Source organism: Falco rusticolus, chromosome 7 (assembly GCF_015220075.1).
Source record: "Falco rusticolus isolate bFalRus1 chromosome 7, bFalRus1.pri, whole genome shotgun sequence".
Lineage (NCBI taxonomy): Eukaryota > Metazoa > Chordata > Aves > Falconiformes > Falconidae > Falco > Falco rusticolus.
In genome coordinates this window covers 26684-46116 of record NC_051193.1, presented here as the reverse complement: position 1 = coordinate 46116, position 19433 = coordinate 26684, and the positions used below count along the sequence as shown (strand labels likewise).

General features: G+C 48.0%; 1 protein-coding gene and 2 non-coding genes across 6 annotated transcripts; 1 reads left to right on the top strand and 2 right to left on the bottom strand.

The window, feature by feature from the left end:
• On the top strand, positions 1 to 13200 carry LOC119150764 (mitotic-spindle organizing protein 2B-like). 4 transcript variants are annotated; one of them, XM_037393574.1, is made up of 4 exons: positions 1 to 532; positions 612 to 757; positions 2935 to 2969; positions 12929 to 13200. In XM_037393574.1, exons 1-4 carry the CDS (start codon positions 147 to 149, stop codon positions 12971 to 12973), a joined length of 612 nt encoding a protein of 203 aa, XP_037249471.1. In that variant the 5' UTR covers positions 1 to 146; the 3' UTR covers positions 12974 to 13200. The 4 variants fall into 4 exon arrangements, with proteins under 4 accessions (XP_037249471.1, XP_037249473.1, XP_037249472.1 ...); XM_037393576.1 differs by having other exon boundaries at positions 12933 to 13046; XM_037393575.1 differs by lacking the exon at positions 2935 to 2969 and having other exon boundaries at positions 12933 to 13200.
• Positions 13201 to 17606: 4406 nt separating this feature from the next.
• Positions 17607 to 17680, bottom strand: TRNAI-AAU. Its single transcript has one exon. It is a non-coding gene; the product is annotated as a tRNA-Ile (tRNA).
• A 107-nt stretch (positions 17681 to 17787) lies between these two features.
• TRNAM-CAU lies at positions 17788 to 17859 on the bottom strand. Its single transcript has one exon. It is a non-coding gene; the product is annotated as a tRNA-Met (tRNA).
• Positions 17860 to 19433: the final 1574 nt, after the last annotated feature.

Sequence of the window (19433 nt, the reverse complement as noted above, 5' to 3'; positions counted from 1 at the left end):
GGTCCCCTCCAGCCAGCTGGGGCCGGGCCTGGAGCCGAAGGGAGGCCCGGGGAGCCGGAGGGAGGCCCGTAAGCCTCGGAAGCGGCAAAGGCAGGCACGCACAGTGCATCTGAAGGGCAGCCTGGGGAGGACACCCAGAAACCCCCATGAGCGCCGCTTTACGGGCCCAGGCCGCAGGCAGCCGGCCCGGGGGACTGCCGGGGAGCCCGAAGCGGGTTCGGACGGAGGAGGCCCGGGGGCCGCCGGGCAGCCCCGGCTGCAGCTGGAGCGCCGCTGCCCCCTGTCGGGCGCGCGCGGGCAGGAGGAAAGGGGCCTGGGCCCGGGACGTGCAGCGCGGGCTGCTGTGGCGGCGGTGCGGTAAGGGGCCGGGAGGGGGCGCCGCCATGTCGGAGACGGCAGCAGGAGGGATGATGGCGGCGGCGGCGATGGCGGAGGCGCGGCTGCGGCGGAAGCAGCTGCTGAGCGCGGAGGAGGGGGAGCTGTTCGAGTTGGCGCAGGCGGCGGGTAGCGGACTGGACCCAGAGGTGTTCCGGTGAGTGGCGGGGGCGACCGCCGATGGCGACCGCCGGTGGCCCCGGTGCCGGTACCTCCGCTGACGGGTGTCCCCGCAGGGTGCTGCTGGACCTGCTGCGCATGAACGTGGCGCCGCTCGCCGTCTTCCAGGTACTAAAGTCCATGTGCGCCGGGCAGCGGCTGCCGCCGGGACTCGAGGGCGGCGCCCCTGCGGCGCCGGCTCCGCTCCCCGCCGACACCCGAGGTAGGCGGCGGGCAGCGGCGGGCAGAGGGCGGCGGGCTGGCGGCGGGCCCTAATCCCCGTGTTCTCCCTGCGCAGAGTACCCCGAGGACGGCCGGGCGCCCGTGCGGCCCGCCCCCGCCTCGGCTCTGCGGCCGCCGCGGGTCATGGGCCGCCCGCCGCCCCCCCGGGGCCTGCCCGCGGCCTGCCCGCCGCTCCCCCACGGCCCCCCCGCGCCTCCCGCCGGCCGCGCCGCTCGCCCCGCCGCGGGGAGGGGGCCACGGGCCGGGCGGCTGGGCCCGAGGAGCGGCCCGGCCGGCCCCCGGGGGGCCCGCTCGGTGTGAGCCACGGGGCCGGGCCCGGCGGGGCTTTGCACGGGGCCCTGCGGAGGGGGAGCACCGCCACACCCGGGCCTGGGCCGCCGCGCCCCCTCCCTGCTGCCCGCACCCGTTTTTTCCGAATTTTTATTATTTTCAGGCAGCGTAGGGGGCCGGGCGCGCAGGAGCCGGGCGGAATGCCGGGGGGGAGGTTGCTGCAGTCCCTTGGGCTGGGTGTGGCAGCCTCCTGCCTCTGCCCTACCAGCCCTTGACAAAAAGAGCCCTTCGTACACAGCATCATGCAGTGGTGCTTTGCTTGTATCTAACTGAAAAAAGTTCCTGGTACATAAGGAATCCCTGGAAAAGGTGAGGAGCTGTGATGCTTCCTCTGCTGTGTCCCGGTGCAGCTTTTGTCGCTTGTCCGGGGGTTTGCACGCCCGGCAGATGGTATGTAGGTGGTTGAAATGGGAAGCTGCGTGGGTTTGTTGGCTAAAATAGCAGTTGCTTTTGAATGTAATTATTTTCCATTATTGCTCTAATCTTGTGGACAGTAACAAATGTAGACCTGGAGTTGTGGCATATATATATATATATATATATATATATAAAAACTTTATTCCAAACCACTTCTAATAAAACTTTTGCTTACTCCCTGAACTTACTGAATGGACTTTTGGCTGATAGCTCACAACTTCTGTGGATTACTTCCAAAACATTTTAAAAGAGGTAGCTAGAATAAGTCCACTGTCACTAAGCTTGAAGTTACTGTGAAACGCTCTTATTTCTTTTGTGCTCAGAAATATAGTAGAAAGGGGCAGTGGCCAAAACAGCAAGGTTTTGTGATCGTTGTCTGTGGTGCCAAGAACAAAATTGCATGCTGAAAGCTCAGCTTGCTGCACGTCCTCAGCACTCCTGTACCAGTAACATGGGTGTGCTTGTTCACACAGCGGGAGCCTAGAAATGGATGAGGTCAAGTTGGTTTGTATTGTCATGCCTGTTCTCCTTCCCTTTCTCTGTTTCAGGGTGAAAACTCTTGTTGTAGCTGATGGGTCTCTGTTGACCATGATGAGTTTAGAGGCAAAACTTTGAAAAGTGATTGTCAGCAAGGACTGTGCTGAGAACACAGAGAATGGGTCAAGAAAGGCAAGCTTTGCAGTTAGGTAACCAGAGCAGGGTTGGAGGGGAAAGTAAAGTTTTCCTGTCGTGATAGTGTAGTACCGCTTAGTCTAGCCTCACTGCTGAGGCTGCCTTGGTGGTACAGGGTGTTCATTGTCATGGCTGTGGTTGCACATCTGGTGGTAAGTGCTATAGAAAGTAAAGTTGAAAGGCAAGATTCATGTGACCAGCTATAAGCAGTCAATTTTAGGGTAAGGGTGATGATGCCACAACCCAAGGTACCTTCACAGTAGCAGAGGCTGCTGCTTCTGGTGTAGATTCCCACATGGTAGGTGGGTGAGATTCACTTCATTGAGCAACTGAGCATGGCTGCACGGGAACTCTGAGGAAGTTTGCTAAAGTCCAAATGGGAATTCGAGTTCATGAATAAAGTGGCCAGGACTCCATGGGCTTCACCATGAACAGGTTCCCCTTTCTCAAGAGATGCTGCTGATTAAGAATTTCCTGCAGAGAACTTGGTTGTGGTACAGAGAACAGCCTCACATGTGATTGAGAAGTGACTCTAAATATGCACAGGGGAAAAAGAAGACGCCGGCTGACTAGTTTTTCCTGAGCAAAATGAGAGAGGTATGGCACTTGAATATTTCAAGTAAGAAGCAGCATGCTATTCGGTACCACGTTGAAACATCTCAAAAAAAAGCAGTGATTTTGAACAAAAGATGCTGTCAAATTTTTCTCTCTTCTTCTCCTCCTTCATTGGTGCTTCAGGTGTGATGAGCCGCTCAAACTATGAAGGAAATTTGGTAAGGTTTTTGTTCTTGTCTGTCTGTTAATCTGGAGTAGCTTTTGTTCTGTCATGTATGCTGTTTGTGTGGTATTTCCTGTAAAAATGAGATTTATATTTTTTTCCCTAGCACTGGGCCACTGCCATGAGTTAGTTTTAGCTAGCAGTAGGCCAGCCCAGGTTTGAAATGGTCAGATGGCAACTTGTTTGTTAATCAGCATTAAATTTCCCAAGAGGAAAAGCCAGAAACCCTAAGGCAGAGTTGATACTCCCTTAACCATTGCCTCCTACCACCCTGAGGTGCTGCAAGCACTTTAGAGAGGCTGTGTGTTTACAGGAATTAGTATCTGTCTCCAGAGCTTAATTTCATTGTGCCTGCATCAATTGGGGTGCTTATTCTACATCTTTAGCAGAGCATATCCTGGTCTGAGATGGTGCCCAAGTCAGATTGCAGTCCTAGTATGTCTGGCCAGATTTTTCTCTCCATGGTTTCGCTTTAAAATCCACATGTTCATATCCTCAAGTGCACTGGACCAAGCCCTCAGAACCAGTGTAGTGAAGTTCAAAGAAAGACGGCATTACCTCTGCGCTGCTCATGGTAAATATTCAGTGTTTGGCCTTCAGTGTCTCCCATTGCTGCTTTATTTCACAATGGTAGAATATGTCTTCATCTTGCCCATCAAGCCACAGTTCACTGCTGACGTGGTAAAACATTGAATGCTGAGCTTGGATTTGCTGTCTTTGCAAGCTGGTGTTCAGTAATGGTGCCGAAGGGGCACTTTGGCTTCCTTTCTGTCATCACCCTCGGTCCTGACCAAATTCTGGTGGGCAGCACTTGCACATCTTGCCAGAAGGTTGTCTTCCCCAACTGTGTCAGTTTTTTTTATTTTTCCGGAAGCTTGTGTTTAATTTGAGCCATAACTCACTTTGAATGAAAACTTATCTTTTTAGTTTCTGTCAGCACAAGTGACTTTGCTGGCAGCCAGCACCCACTGACATCAGCTAATTGCTTTGTGAATAAAGTCACCACTGAAAAACTAACTTTCTCAGAAAATTCTTTGAGCAGAACTTAAGCTCAGCAGTGGCTTGTCATGACTGTAGTCCTGTGTCTTCATTTCTGTGAAGAAGTGCTGGTAAGATCTCATTAATATTGAGAAGACCACATATTTTGTGCAGCTCTTTCTTGAGGGTATGTTTCTGTAGCCTCTCGGTTGGAAGGCACATGTCTGTGCTTGCTGTGATTTAGTCAAAGCAGGGGCTATCTTAGCTCAGTGCCCAGCCTGACCCAAGATGGGCATCGAGTGCAAGTGAACAAGCTTCTGCAGCTTTAATTGCAGCTTTATGCAAATTTTGGCTAGCTTATGTCAGACTCAGTGATGCTGTATAGAGACTTGGAGCAATGTGCCTGGAATGTCTGACAAAGATGAATGGGACTCCTGGTTGAAGGTCATGAAAACAAACAGGTGTCCTGAGAGATTTCTCAGTTCATGGAAATAGGTAATGATCTAAAGCAGGACCGGGCCATCGGTGCCAGCCTTGTTTGTGTTTTACCAGGCCACCTTAGGCTTAATAAGGGTTTGAATTTTATAGCTGAAGACAGGAGCCTGTTTTACTGTAGCTCTTGGGGGAAAGCGTGTTGCTGAAGTAAATATCCCATTAAAATCAGCGTACCTTCAGCAGAGTGATTTTCTCTCCTTAAATTGAAGAAGTGGCCAGCTAGCTGAAATTGAAGAGAAGTTGCTTCTCATTCACTGAGCTGTCTCATTCTGGGCATAGTCCAAGTCTTTTTTTTCAGGAGTGGAGTAAGTGGTAATAGGGTGCCTGGGCGCGTCCTCTGGGCTGGATCTGTTCTGCAGGAGCATTTGGCTTGCCTTGCCTCCTTTACCTTTAGGAGCTGCTTTGAGGAAGGGGCACTGAAGCTGTATCTGCTGTTGGCCCTGGTGTCTCTTCTTGGAAGATGCTGCTTCTGTTTAAGAAGATGATGGTGCGGCTTCCGTGCAGGACCAGGCATTTGGAGATGGGAGATGCCTCCTCTGCGTAGCTGGGACTCTCCTTGGGCTAATACAAAGAACAGTGATTGTCCTTTATAAGCTTGCCAAGCTACTTTGCACGGTGTCCTTCAGCTCTGTGTATCTGCTCTTTCTCCCATGCTTCCTCCTTTGTCAGAAGACAAACAAGTGGGTGAATTAATCCACATCTCACTGAAGATTAGCCAGGGCTGTTCTGCTCAAGTTTTATCAGTAACAATGAGATACTAGCTTAGGCTTCTCAGCCCATCATGTTGCAGGGAGGTTTTTAAAGCAGCTAAAAAAAGACAGTTACAGCATTTTTGAACAAAACTACTGGTGGGTGGTGGTGGTGGAGTGGAATGCCCCTGGTAGTTATTTCAGTTTCTGTACAGCTAAAGCAACCGGGAGTCTAATATGAATGACTTCATCTTGCATTTCCCCATAGAATATAGCTATGCTATTCTGCATGGAGCTGTGTTTGCTGGTAACTGAATTCATGATAGCTGGCTCCATATTACTGTGTTTGAGTATCGGAACATCCATCTGGCATATTCAGCTGGGTACAGCTTCATGCAAGCTACATTTGAAATGGTTCTTCAACAGCTGTTGTTTTGGAACGGAAAGAGCTGATTTGAAAGATAAAGGATATCCAGGTGATTTCTTGCTGTACATGCAGGGAGGAGGCGTGCAACCCCGCTAGGACAGTTTTGGCCTAGACGAGCTACGTGCAGTTTACCTTTGTGTAGCTAAACATGCTGTTTTATTACGGGTTATTTCCATGCTTTCTGTTCCCATCAGCCAGCCCTCAAACCTGGTGGTTTCCCTACAGTTTTCTACCTCTCTATTGACATGCATATGTCAATGCCCTGCTCTTTTTTTTTCTTTTTCTCTAGACTGATGAATATTCTTTGATGCTTCTCTCACTCTTTGCACTCCGGCTCTTTTTTTCCGCATTCCCCACTTCCCCAACCCAAGTGCCTTCAGTAAAGTTACTTCCCAAAGCTTTGCCCTAGCTAATTCCTCATACTAAATGTGTTCCCAGCATAAGTTCCACTTTCAAAATCCTGTCTCCATTGTGGACCTCTAGCTTGATCTGTGGATTTTAAGGCTGAAAGGAAACATTGCAGCCTCCTGTTGTGCATAGCAGGGGCCAGAATGCTTTCCTACCCTATGAAACTGTCACGCTCAGGTGCCTGTTGGAAAAGCCACTGAGCCCATGGCCAGAATGCTTTCCTGCCCTATGAAACTGTCACGCTCAGGTGCCTGTTGGAAAAGCCACTGAGCCCACCACCAGCCACGGGCTCAGTGAAGGGTTTACAGGGTGTGTTCTCTGTGTGGAAAAAACCCCTCTTTTGAGAGTCCCAGGTCCTTTTCTGCCCCACATTTTTAACTTTGTTCCTGTGTAGATGTTTAGATATGATCAAGGTCTCAGTTCTAAGTGTTGCTCTTCAGTTAATTCCCTAAATATCCCTCTGTCCAGCTTGCTGCCAACTTTGTCCTCCCTATGTGTTCCCCTTGCCATCCCTGTTTATCCCTTTTTTGTACTTCTTGTTTCTTGCACTTTCTCTGTGTATTATGTCTTCAGCGGTGGTCAGCCTTTTGGGGTGACAGCTATTGCTGCAAGGGCCCATGGTGACTGACATCCATCATGGGTACTGCTGGCTGGTGCTGCTAGCTGCTTTGTGTTCCTCTTTCTACTCACCCTGCATTTACTCAGCCTTGCATTATCTCAGGGTTCAACTTTATCTGGGATTTTTAACGCAGACTTCTGATTTAAGGAGATAAAGTAGCTGACAAGGATAATGCATTGCCTAAGGACTTCTCTTAAATGTATTTAATCTGGGTTTTATACATCATGCAGTGAATTCTTCTGTTGGTTATACTGGCTATTATGCTTTAATTGTAGATAAAATATATCCATGGGATGTAACTGATAGCAATGTGTTCTTAATCGTGCCATGCACCTGTAGATGTTGTACTCAGACACTTCGTGGTCTGTATGTCTTCCATGAAACAAACCAAAATCTGTAGAATGATCTGTAGGTGACTTACGGGACTAATCAAAGGACTAATACAGTCCTGATCATTATTTTCTTACTTAGTTGCTTCACTTGTACTCTATTTTTCAGTGTGTCATCAATATCACTCCAATAAGTGGATTTCCTAAATTCCTTAAAGAGCCACTAGATCACCTTCAAGATCTTCATCCTACATGCCCTTTTGAATTAGATGCCTTTATTATTGTTTTGTGAAATGATGGACTTTGTAATTAGATGGGGCAAGAAGTTTTATGTTCAGAGTATCCCTGATGTGGAGTTGTTTCTTTCCCTCTCCTTTCCCCCTAGTCTGCCATTCCAGAACATATTTTTTTTTAATTGTAACTTTTCTGTATTGTAGGCATTTCTTTAGCACCTGAACAGCTTCAGTTTATAGACCTTGCTCATCTTGTGGTACAGAAATTACCGTGAAGTATTTTGTGGATTGCAGGTGCTAATGTCAGGTATTTTACAACGGATTAAAATAATGATCAGTTGTACTATACTTTCTTGAATGGTTGACAGTCCCTTGGTTGAAAGTTCCAGCTTCTTTCCTCTCCTGGGAGGTCATCATAAATTTTGATACTCTCAAAATACAGGTGATGGGTAGTGAAATAGTCTTTTCTACTTCAGCAGAAACAGCAGATAAATAGCTTTTATTTCTTTTTCCTTGTCCCAGGAATAACTTGCAAAAAGTCTAGCTTGGAATGCTTAAGACGCGACATGGGCCTAGTCCCAAGAGGTGGCTTCATTTTTCCCAGGAAAATATATTTTGCTCTGGGTAACGTACTTTGAAAACTGAAGTCTAGACAAACTTTTCATTTTATGGAGTCTACCTTTTGAATGAGGAAAAAGCTGTATCAGATGTTGTGATGCAGCCTGCACTACTGTCTTTTTGAGAAGGAATCTGTTAAAGGTTTCCTCCCATCTGAGTAACTTTTGAATTGGGAAAAAAATGCATTATGAGAGGCACAAGCTTCTTCCGTACTCATATTTTTAAGTGTCCTATGTTCTTTGCAGTGCTTCTCATATGGTGGGAGCCTGTTGCAAACTTGCCAAATGGTTAGCTTTGAGTTCGTGGCTTTGCCCATTGGAGAAGCTGGCAGCTTTTGAACAGGCCACAGTTCAAGAGAAAATACTGTGTGCCGATGTATTCCCTGAAGGTATTTGGATCCCTTCAGTAGCATGAGTGGTTCTGTGTAATGTTTTTATATGTGCTGTAGGTGTGATGGACATAAATGGGCAAGATAATGTGGATGGTTAGCTAAAACCAGGACTCAGGTGGCACTGGGAGTGCTGTCAAGGTGAGCAGGTAGCAGAGAGGACTGGCAATCTCTGGCCAGTGTCAGTATCTCTCCTGTCAGCTTCCCCCACGGAAGGTTTGCATGTTGACCCTAGGTTTCCACTCTGCTGGGTATTTGAGGTAAATACTGCACTGGCAAAACTTACTTTTTTTTTTTTTAGTATGTTTTTTCAGGCTGTTTTTAAAGCTTTTTTTTCTTTTGCATGCTGTGTGAGGGCAAGAACTGACAGAAAGAAAAGGGATTTAGAGGAATGCTGTAAGTACCAGAGTTGTCATGTGTGGCTTTGTGGCAAAGTGATGAGATGTGATTTCATGAGTGACAACTAATTTGTTACTCTGCCCCAAGCAACCAAAGAGATGCTCAAAAAAATCTTATAAATACAGACTGTATAGTGCTGTCTGAGAAAAATGGGGGACCTCTTCTCCATCTTGTCTTTCTGTAATCTGTGTGTCAGAGAAGGGGAGGAAATCAGACTATCCCAAATGTGAAAACTAGTAAATTAAGGAGCAACTATAAACGTGTGAGGATTTGTAGGGAAAAGGCTGGTGCATTTCATGTTGGTCAGTAGATGGGACAGCAGCTCTTGTGGTTGTGCTGAGCAGCCTTGAGGGTAGCCACCTCTCAAATGAGCAGGAGAGGTGGATGAAAACCTTGTCTTTGCTAAATCAGACACTTAATGGGTGTTTAAGTTGGCAGCCTCACAAGGTAACATAGGTACTGGAGTAAGGGAGAATCCATCCATCGTGTGGATGAGAATTAAGTATTACTTCAGGGAGTTGCGTTGGAAAAGGACTGTCAGATTGATGAGACTAATGCAGACCTCTGCTCTGGGAGGGGGGAACTGCTCTCTACCTTAATCTACCTTCAGACATCTCATTTAGAGGCTTCTTACCTGATGTGTTAAAACACAGTGTTTGAGCACTTAAGGAGGCTTGTCAGTGTCTTGAATAGGGACTTTGTTAATGTAGGCTTGCTTTTGTAGTGATACCTAGTAATGCAGCTGAATACCTAACATATTACAAAGAAACAGCCTTGCTGGAGAAGAGAGGAACGTACAAGTTTTGTGCAGGTAATTTGTGGGCCTGTGTAGGTGTCCACTTATTTTATGTTCTCTTCTTTCTCCAAATCCTTCTTTTCAGGTAAGTGTTTGCAAGAGAAAACGTGCTTAAATAATGACCACCTACTCAGTGCGTACTTAAGGTCTTAGTTAACTACTTTGGAAAGTGCATGTGAAAACTACTTATTTTTCCCCTCTTCCTCTGTTTCAAAACAATCCAGCTGAATTGTTTCGATACATATTTTGCCAGTCTTACCTGTCTGCTTTACTCTGTCTTCTCAGGGAGGCTGTTGGGTCAGGAGAGAGCCCAGTGTGTGTATTAGCTGTTAAGGATATGGCAGCAGCTTTGAAGATCCAAGAACCTGCTGGTTTGTTGCAGAAGAGGACTGCTTGTGATATTTATGTAGGGATGTGAGCAAGACTCTGCAAGGCAGACCTGGCAGTCTGGCAAAGGATTCAGAATAATGAGTCACAGTCATACTGGGAGTGCTTTGGGGAGTGAAGTCTAGCTGTGTCTGAGATTTTTCTGTGGTCAGGAGGTGGTGAGATTTGAAGTGAGTCCCATCACTGTGCATGCTTCTGGTGACTGGGCAAATGGTGTCTCTAGTCCTGTAGGTAACATAGTGACTGCAAAAAGGAGGGACTTACGCTCTTAGAAGTTTAGTTTTTATTCACACCTAAAATTGAGTCTGTGCTTGTCTAGAAAGGGCAGCTGGTTTTCTGTGCCTCGTGTAAGGCCTGCTGTGAGACAGAAACAGGAGCAGGATTTTGGAGAATTTAAAAGTCCTCTCGTGGTTGCTCTAGCCCCTAGTGACTGCCATTATGCAGTACAGGAGACATTTTGAGATTGTTGTAGCCTTGATATCCCTGACTGTGTTACAAGTAAATGTACCAATAGCAGTTTGTTTATTTTATTTTTTTTTTATGAGTGGAAAGAAGATCTGTAGTCCCTATTACTGCTCAGAGGTGGGAAGGGATCTTCTGGGGAAAGCAGTAGGGTGAGTACAGAGGAGCCTGAACGGGAACAGCTTTAGATTTCCACTTCTGAAAGCACGTTTGGGGTTGGGACTTTTTTCCTGAATTTGATGGGTCTTCACTTGCCTCCTGCTTGGCACGAGCAGGTGCTTCTCCCTCCCTCTGCTCTTTAAAGCTTTGTCTTCCTGCCCTGTGCCACCGTGCAGACTCCTGCCTCAGTATCTGGTGGCAGTCCTCTCCTAGAGGTATGTGTAGCTTTTTGGCCTTGGGTTTTTTCAGAGATGATCAGCGTTAATGTTGTCCAGACTGATCACAGTGGATGCTGCTGGTTTTAGTGGGGGGAGCTAGCAGGCAGAGGGCATGCTTCTGCCACTGCTTGAATGCATATACCATTCTTCTCAAACTATGTCTGGCTCTCGAGGAGATAAACATGTAGCTGCTTCTTTTGGAGTCAGCTTTTGGTGGGGGGAGGTATTTGATAAGGCTCTCTTTTTGGCTTGTCTCTTGTATTTGTAGCTATTTGGGTTGCAGTTGTTTTATGACAGCCAAACACATCCAAGATAGGAACATCTTGTGTAACCAAGGAAAATATCGGTGGAATAGTTTTGTTCATCGTAGTGCTTGAATTACAGAGAGTTTGTGGTTGTTCGACTTCTTTTGTGCTTTACATTGAATCTGTTATCTCTGATAGTGCTTTAGGTGACGGAAGCCTAGGAACCATGCCTGTCCTCTGCACTTCATGAGCCGTTCTTGACTGGTTCGTGCATCAGGATAGGATGCTTCCAAAAATATAGTTGGTTCTTATGCTATTTAACTGGTTTGGTTTACTGTGATTTTGAGGCTAAGAGGATGTCGGCGCACAGCTTCTCTTCAATAAAGTGATTATTTCTCAGCAAGTTGTTGCAACTAGGTCAGAAGATCAAGGGTGTGACTCCCAGTAGTGCTTAACATTAGAGTTTTGTGTGTGCACATGGTTAGAGTTGTTGTACACAGATTGAGAACCCGTACTCTTAACGGATAGATGCATGTGAGAAAGGGGGGGGCATTCACCTATAGGGATGTCCTGGATTGCTAAAAGCATCATGGTAAACTATAATGCTTTTTGTTCCTGCCAATTTTTCTTTCAAATACAGTGACATCATATATTGCCTTTGTGCAATTCGTTTGTTTTCATGGACAATACTTGCATTAGTGAAACTGCTTCAAGTGCTTGAGCTGCAAAGACTGCAGGGCTGGTTGGCTTGGGATAATAACTGCTGGTAGATCACTAGTGTGGTTTACAATAATAGACTTTTTCAAGAGCACCTGACTTGGTTGGGATAAGTGAATGTATTTCTTCTGCCACCCTAGTCTGTCAAACTTCACAGATATGAAGGGGCCACATACTCTTTATTAGGAAATTCTGAGGTTATCTTTCTGGTGCTGGCTAGTGTTAACTTGTGGTATTCTCAATTGAGTGCTGTTCTCAGAGAGCTGCTCCAAGGAGACAGGGTGGTTTGATAAGTAAAACAGACGTATCTCCAGTCTCTGGAGTCAATAGCACAAATGATCCAAGATTATGATTTCCAGACCATGCCCATGGAGACTCCAGTGTGTGGAGTATGGTATTCTGGAAGTTGCTCTGATAGTGATTGCTAAAATGTCGCTCTTCATTTTAATTGCATGCACATAACTGCAGCTCACTATATTACTGTGGTTTGTTTCCTCCTTGCTGTTAATTTTTTTATGATGTTTCTTGGAGCTTGCTATCTTAGTAAAAGGTGTGATATTTTTTCCTCATGCTGCCTTTATAGTTTTTCCTAATGCGAGTCCTACTTCTCATCTGAAGTAGTTCTCTGCAGTGCTAGGAAAGCCGGTCTCCTTCACTTATCCCCTCCTGTCACTTGTCTGCAGAACACCTTAGCCTGTCACTCTCTCCTTTGGCTGAATCCAGCAGGATAGGCTATGTGCCCCTTGTCTCTTTCAGCTTCCACCTTTCTACCCATTGCTTCTCTCTGCTGTTGCATTGCATTTTAGAGATGGCCAGTTGTGCCGATGGAAGACTTAACTCATCTTCTGAATACAGTGAGAAAATCTGTGAGTAGGTCCTGTGTAGGAGCCTGAGCTCCTGGAAATACTGGAAAATGACAGGAAATTCAAACTTGATGAGCAGGTCACAGAAGTGACATGAAGAGAAGGATTTCTGATCTGGTAATGTGATTGCAGGCTTCAGAAACTGGTGGACAGTGGCACGTCAATTCACTTATCGCAGCCCTGAGACATTAGATGCTCTTAATGTTCTTCTTGAAGTGCTGTTTGCAGAGCTGGTGTTCCTGTGCCAAATGAAAGCAAGCATGTAAAGAACGAAGTGGCTGGTTGCTTTGTAGATAGAACCTGATGAAAATTAAGAATGCTCCTACTGCAGCCTGGTTTGGTGATGCCTGTTGAGCTGAATTCACAAATTTGCTTTCTGTGCTGGGTGCTGAATACATTTGCAACATCTAATACAGTTTTGCCTTCTGCATGATTTCTGAGGGAATGCTTGCAGTTTAAATGCTGTGTAGTGACATGTAGGGTGTTGGGACTTGAAAATTAATGTATGCATTTTGTTTATTCAGGTAGAAATAAAACCAGTTCTGCTGTCAGTGGCACCCAGGTTGTAGCAGAAAGGACCAGCCGGGAAGGATCTGCCCAGAGGACGCCTCGGCAACCAAGTGCAAGCCGGCTGCAGAAAGCGGGAGCTTCTGGAAAGAACAGTGGAGGAGGCAACAGTACCTAAATAAAGCCTTGGAACCAATGTCAAGCATCAAAATACAATGTATATAAGCCATGCTTGTTAAAACTGCTTGTGTTGTATTAACCTGGCAAACATGTTTTGTAATACATGAAACAGCTGTTGTTCCTTATTTCTTAAACTTCCTTTGGCAATGCAGACTACTAGGGATTGATTACCTGTAGGCACGTGGGACAAAGACAGAGATGTGAAGCCTAGAAAAACATGGAATAGTGCTCAAGTTGTTCTAGAGAAGTCATGACACATCTTGCAAGCCAGTGCTTCTTGCTGCCTCTTTCCCTAAAGGCCATTTTGATACAGTCATGCTAGCTGTAGCAGCAGGTGGTCTGCTGGGCTGAATGACAAGCTGAATACTGCTGATGTAGGCCATATATTGGTATTCTTGAGCCCTGCTGTGATGGTAGCTTGCACTGGAAATCTGATTGTCTGGTGGGGCATGTTCTTGTGCTTTGACTGGGGTTGCCCTGTTCCCTTCCTGTGCACACTTACGTGGGTTTTAGCATCTTAATCTGAAAACCCGTTTGACCTGTCACATGGCGGAATCACAACATGTAGTCCTTCCAGTGATGCTAATGTGATTATTCATTTATAAAGTGTTACAAAACACTTTGCTTAATGTGCCAGGTTAAATGAGATTATTCTCTCCCTCATCTGGCATTGTTTCATCACTTGGTGTTAGCTACTTGCATGTATCTTAAACAAGGAAGTGGATTTGTTAGAACTTAAGTGTTGCCATTTATAATTCCAGAGCATATCTGGGGAGCGGCTGTGCCTGCTGTGGCCTTGGTAGCTCAGGGGCTGTTAGTGAAACCATTTCCCTGATTAAGAGAAAGTGCCTCCATTCTTTGTGGGGGATGGATGGTCATTCCTAAACTCCAGGAGATCTACTGAACCTAGTTCAACAGGTGCTCAGATCTCTTCCTGACCAAGAGAAAAAATGCTGAAGAGTACAATATGCTTTTGCACAAGTTTTTATGCAGAATATTAATAATGGTCAGATAATCCTACCTTACAGATTCCTCTTGAACAATATATCAGGCTAATTAAAAAGATTAGCCTACTTTTCTGCAACCCTGGCTAGGCCTGAGCTTTTGGTACTTAAGGAAGATGGTGTGTTCACAGCACATGGCAGTCTGAAGAGACTACTCCAGTGTGGGCTCTCCATGGACAGCAGTTCGTTCATGGAGTACCTGCTTGCCCTGGCAGGTGTCCCAGTGGATCTCTGCTGCAGCGGGGTCCTCTCCACAGCCTGCAGGGGACAACCTGCTCCATCATGGTGTCCTCCATGGACTGCAGGGGAATCTGCTTCAGTGCCAGGAGTATCTCCTGCCACTTTCTGCTCTGCCCTTGGTGTTAGCAGGATTGTTTCTTGTGTATTTCTTTTCCTCACTCTGGGTGGTGTTTTGTCCTTTCTTAAATATATTCTTACAGAGTTGCCACCGGCTTTGTTGATTGCTCAGCTGAGGCCACCCCTGTAGCATACATGCCTGCCCCCAGCCTTGCTGTGTAAACCCAATATACTCATCTGTAGACATCAGAAGTTTTCCAGGGGGGGAGTTAGAAATGGGAACAAAGTAGCTCATGGCTTGCACTAATGCACCTTGTAGCTGTGCTGTAGGAAAGGTATTAAAATGAGATAGCTTATTAACTTGTTTGTTTTGTTTGCAAGGCCTGGGTATCTCCTGTTCTGATCTTCTAAGAAAGTGCACCTATTCTCCCCGCCCTGAAAAAACTCTCCCCAAAGCACAAACTGGAGCACACCAGCTGGGAAGCTCTAACTTGAGTTTGCTAGTGAAAAAGAGCAACTGAAGGGCCGCTTTTTCTCTTGGAAATGGTCTTTGTCCCTAGAACAGGGTGAGCAGACTTGAGTTGCAGCTGAAACCTCTGTTCAGTATATTGACCCTCCTTGAGAGTAAAAGTACCTAACAAACATGGGTTTTGCCTGCATGTTCACTGCATCCTCTTTAACCAGTTCTATACTTGCATTTCTTTATCCCTCTGCAGCTTGGGATACCTCCTATGTTGTACCTAACCACCTGGCTCCAGGCCCCCACTGCATCCTCCTGAGCTCTAACGTATGCTCCTCAGCCTCCAGATCAGTGCTACTTCTCTCCTGATGTCTGGTTTCCCTGGGCAGGCTGTCCTGGTCTTCTTTCCCAAGTACCTAGCTGTATAAAGTGCTCAGTGCATGCTTTTGTATCCTGGTCCTTCAAAACAACTGCGGCAGGTGAGGCACTCCTGGAGCTGGAGTTGGTTTTGAACTTTTGCAGCACCTTGGTCTAAGGGGTTCTCTGCTGTGCCCTTCTGCCCGACTTTGGCTGCTTTCTGTGGTGTGACAGCTGGCTGGGTGGATGATGTATGAATTGTGGGGGTAGTTTTCCTTGCCTTCAGGAAGCCTTCCGGTGCGGTCTCCCAGAGTGACCCTGCCACCTCACAGAGGAGGTAGGCCAGGATGTGTGGACTACAGGATGAATGGAAAATTGGTTGAGCTGCGACAGAAAGTGCAGCTAAAGGATGCAGAAGGTGCTCCTGTGGTGTTGCAGCGAGGCGCAGCAGCTGGGGCATGGCTGAGCTGCAGCACCTTGGGGCAGTCCACCATGGCACCTCAGCCTCAGGGTTCCAGGGTACGAAGGGCTGAGGCAGTGCCAGCCCTGGCAAGGCACGGGGCTGTGAATCCTCTGAGGCTGGTGCAAGGGGCACTCTGGAAGGGACAGGACAGGATGTGGAGTGGGATGGGAGGTGTCAGGATCAGCTAGGGCTGGCATGGAGAGGAGCAAGAGAGGCCAGGGCTGGTAGGGGCAGGGGCTAACACTGGTCTTTCCTGCCTGGTTCACTCCCAAAACTGCTGCAGTGAGGGGAGAGGGAGCGATCAGGTTGAGGCTTTGTGCAGAAAGAAGTGGTGTGTTGGAAAAAGCACACACTTCCTGTTGGAAGGGTTTCTGTGGGGTGGCTCTTGCAGGGCATCCTCCATGGGTGCATCTCGGGGCTAGTGGATGCACGCAGGCTTCCCCCCAGGAGCATCCCCCAGGGCTGGGGTGCAGGCAGCCGCCCCATCCTGGCTCTATGAGACAGCATTAGGTTACGTGATTAAAGGCTCATCTCTGTGAATGAAGAGGAGCAGAGGGACAAGAGGTGGAGGAACCCTGGGAACCTCCACAGTGCCAGGGATCCCCTGACCTGGCTGCTCCCAGGGCTGTCCGGGGGCTAGGAGGTCACACCCATCATGATGATCCATGGGTGGCTCTCCTGATCACCTCTTGGACTGGGAGGGTGACTGCTTAGGGGTGAGGGGCACATTACAGGGCACAAGGAAGAGCATTTTGAATTGTACAAGACTTATTATGGGATGTTCAGGGGGAGGAACCAAACATGGGGAAAAGGAGGGATCAAGGTTCTTTGGGGGAGCCACAAATGTGGGAAAACAGAGGGATATGAAAAGGGCTGTATATCATCTCACTACCCATCTACCATTTTGGGGTGTATGTGTCTCCTGGAGATACACGGTCAGCCCTTGTGCTGGCTGAAGCTGGAGCCGTGGCAGCCTTGGCTGCGTTGGCTGCTGGATTGGGCAGCACCTGGCAGAACATCCCAGAGGTGTTACACAGAGGATATTGGTGCAGGCTCGCAGGCATGAAGAACTGTTAACAGTGTCTGCAACTGGTGGCATACGTTGGGTCTAATGATAAACGTTTATTATAGGAAAAAAATAAAAAAGAAAGGGACAAAGTGGGAGGAAGGGAAACCTCTCCCCAGAGGCTAGTTGGCATGAGAAGCACTGAGTTCCCAGATGAGCAGCAGACTTGGTCTCTCCTCCAGTGCAGCAAGCTATGATGTATTTTGTGTGTTTTGCTTGATCCCATTTGTGATGCTATTCAGGTGCTTAATCAGGTGTATGTGTTGCACACTGACTAGTCACTGACTTTCTGTTCAAAGCTGTTTTTTGACAATTCTTCACTGCTTAAATGGGCACCATTGGTTGTAGTGTGCAGTGAAGTTTGTCCTTTGAATATGAGCAAAAACCTGCAAAAGAAGGAGTAGGGAAAGCATGGGGGGAGACTAGAGGGTGAAGCTCTCCCAGGGGACCAACCCCCGGGCTGAGGGGTTCAGGCAGGACCCCTGTTGGAACATCTCCAAATGCAGGCACGGAGGGCAAGTACAAATGCCTCTAAACAGGCAGGGGTAGAAGTGTGGCAGTGAGTGGTAGAGTGGAAGTCTTCTGGGCCCATAACTCAGAGGTCTATGGCTCTAAAACCATCCTCTGCTAATCGGCAATAGGTTTTTCCATCCTCTGGCTTGGTTTTTTTTGTTGTTTGTTTTGGCTTGCTTCCACACATGCCCTAGCTTGCATGGCCCGGGCGAGAGCCCTGCGGGTTCCTGCACGATCACTGTCCAGCGCTGGGCGAGGTGAAAGGGAGGGCCGGGCCGGGCCGGGGAAACCAAGCCAACTAACTCGCATTCAAAAACAAAAAAAAAAAAATCCAAAACCGAAAGGAAAACAGGTATGGCCCGTACGGGGATCGAACCCGCGACCTTGGCGTTATTAGCACCACGCTCTAACCGACTGAGCTAACCGGCCCATCTGCCAAGTGTTTTTCGGCGCCGGCCCAACTCTCCTGCCGACCCTGTGCGGCAGCTAGTAGCCGCCCCCGTCGCTGGGAAAAATGACAATAAATAAAAATTGTCTAGCAGAGGATGGTTTCGATCCATCGACCTCTGGGTTATGGGCCCAGCACGCTCCCGCTGCGCCACTCTGCTGCTATAAATGAATAGTTTCATCCCATCTTCCGGACGTCAGCCGTGGGGGCTGCTCCCACGGGAGGCTCTGCCCACCCCCCATTTCTGGGGGATGCTGCAATGGGGGCGTCCTGCAGGACTGGGTGAGCAGTGATGGTACATTCATCCTAGCAGCATGCACATCTCATGCCAGGTGATGTTAACAGCTCTGCTGTCCCCCTAGACTGGGTGGCTATGAGTGAAGGCACCACAGTGTGTGGCTGTCCCGTCTGCTGTGAGAGCTCTGACCTTCTCCCGGGGACTGGAGATGAAGTCCCCCACCTGAAAGCTGGAAAAGCCCACCTAGAATCTTCTATTATTCAGCCTGCCTGGCAGGAGCTGCCATTGACCTGTTGGATACAACTGCCTATACATAACATTTTGGAAAAACAGGCATGTATCCTGTAGTGAATATAAAAGAATGAAGGTGGGTGGGGGTTTTTGCACAAGTTTCTTACAAATTTGGGGGCCTGGTTTGCAAAACTGCTGGCAGTTGGGAGACAAATATTTTTGGAAAAAAGCAAAGAACATAAAGCCTTGGACCTGGGCTATGCAGCACATTACATACCTCACATCTACATCAAATAGCATCAGTGTCTTCACACCAGCTCTATAGGAGCAAGAGTCAGGCACAAAAGGAGGACACTGTCAGCCACTCATTTTGGAGAAGCTGAGGCTGTCACCCATGTGCTTACCCAGCACAGAGCCTGTCTGGCCTTGTGGTGCGTTTCTGGCAATGACTGCCTGCCTTCCTCTCTCCACTCCCATGTCCCAGTTCCAATGGGTGCAAGGGGGTGGAGTGGGCCTCCTGGGAATTAGTGTTATGCCACATTGGTGGTATACCATTTTTTTGGCTAAGCCCTTTCCTTTTCTTGTGTCCTGGGATGACAGTCCCCAGGAGTTGCTGACCCTGTCAAGGTGTTCCTGTCTTGTAGCGCATCTCTGCTTCAGGCATCTTGTTAGATTTTATCGACAGACTCAACTGCTAGCATCCAGTCAGTGTGCTGATGCCAAAATCAGGCCTGTCACAAGTCACAGCTCTGTCCCCTGGTCCTGCCTGCTTAAGCCACCTGGGTGTGCAGGACCTGCTAGGGCACTGGGATAAGAAACAGCAACACACCATCTCACAAATGCTTTGCCTTGATCTCCCAAAGAGGTCATCCAAGCACCCAACAAGGGCTCATGAGAGGTACTAGCTAACCTAGCTCATGGGGCCCTTGCTGCCTGGTGAGAGTTTGTAGCTCGCCCTACGGCGGTACTGAGGTGTGTACTGAGGCTGTGCTCAGAGAAAGGGACCTCTCATGTTTGAGCCATGTCCAAGTCTGAGAACTGGGCTACGGCAGAAGGTGCAGATGGCATGTAAGGGCATGCTATTTGACCTTGAAGACAGTCAAGTAGTGGAGCAGGTCATGCAGGGAGGTTGTGCAACCTCTGTCCTTGGAAGTTTTCAAGACCCAGCTGTATGAAGCCCAGAATAATGTGGGCTGACCTCAAAAGCTGACCCTGCTTTGGGGATGAGGTGGGACTAGAGAGCTTCTAGGGTGCCCCCACTCATC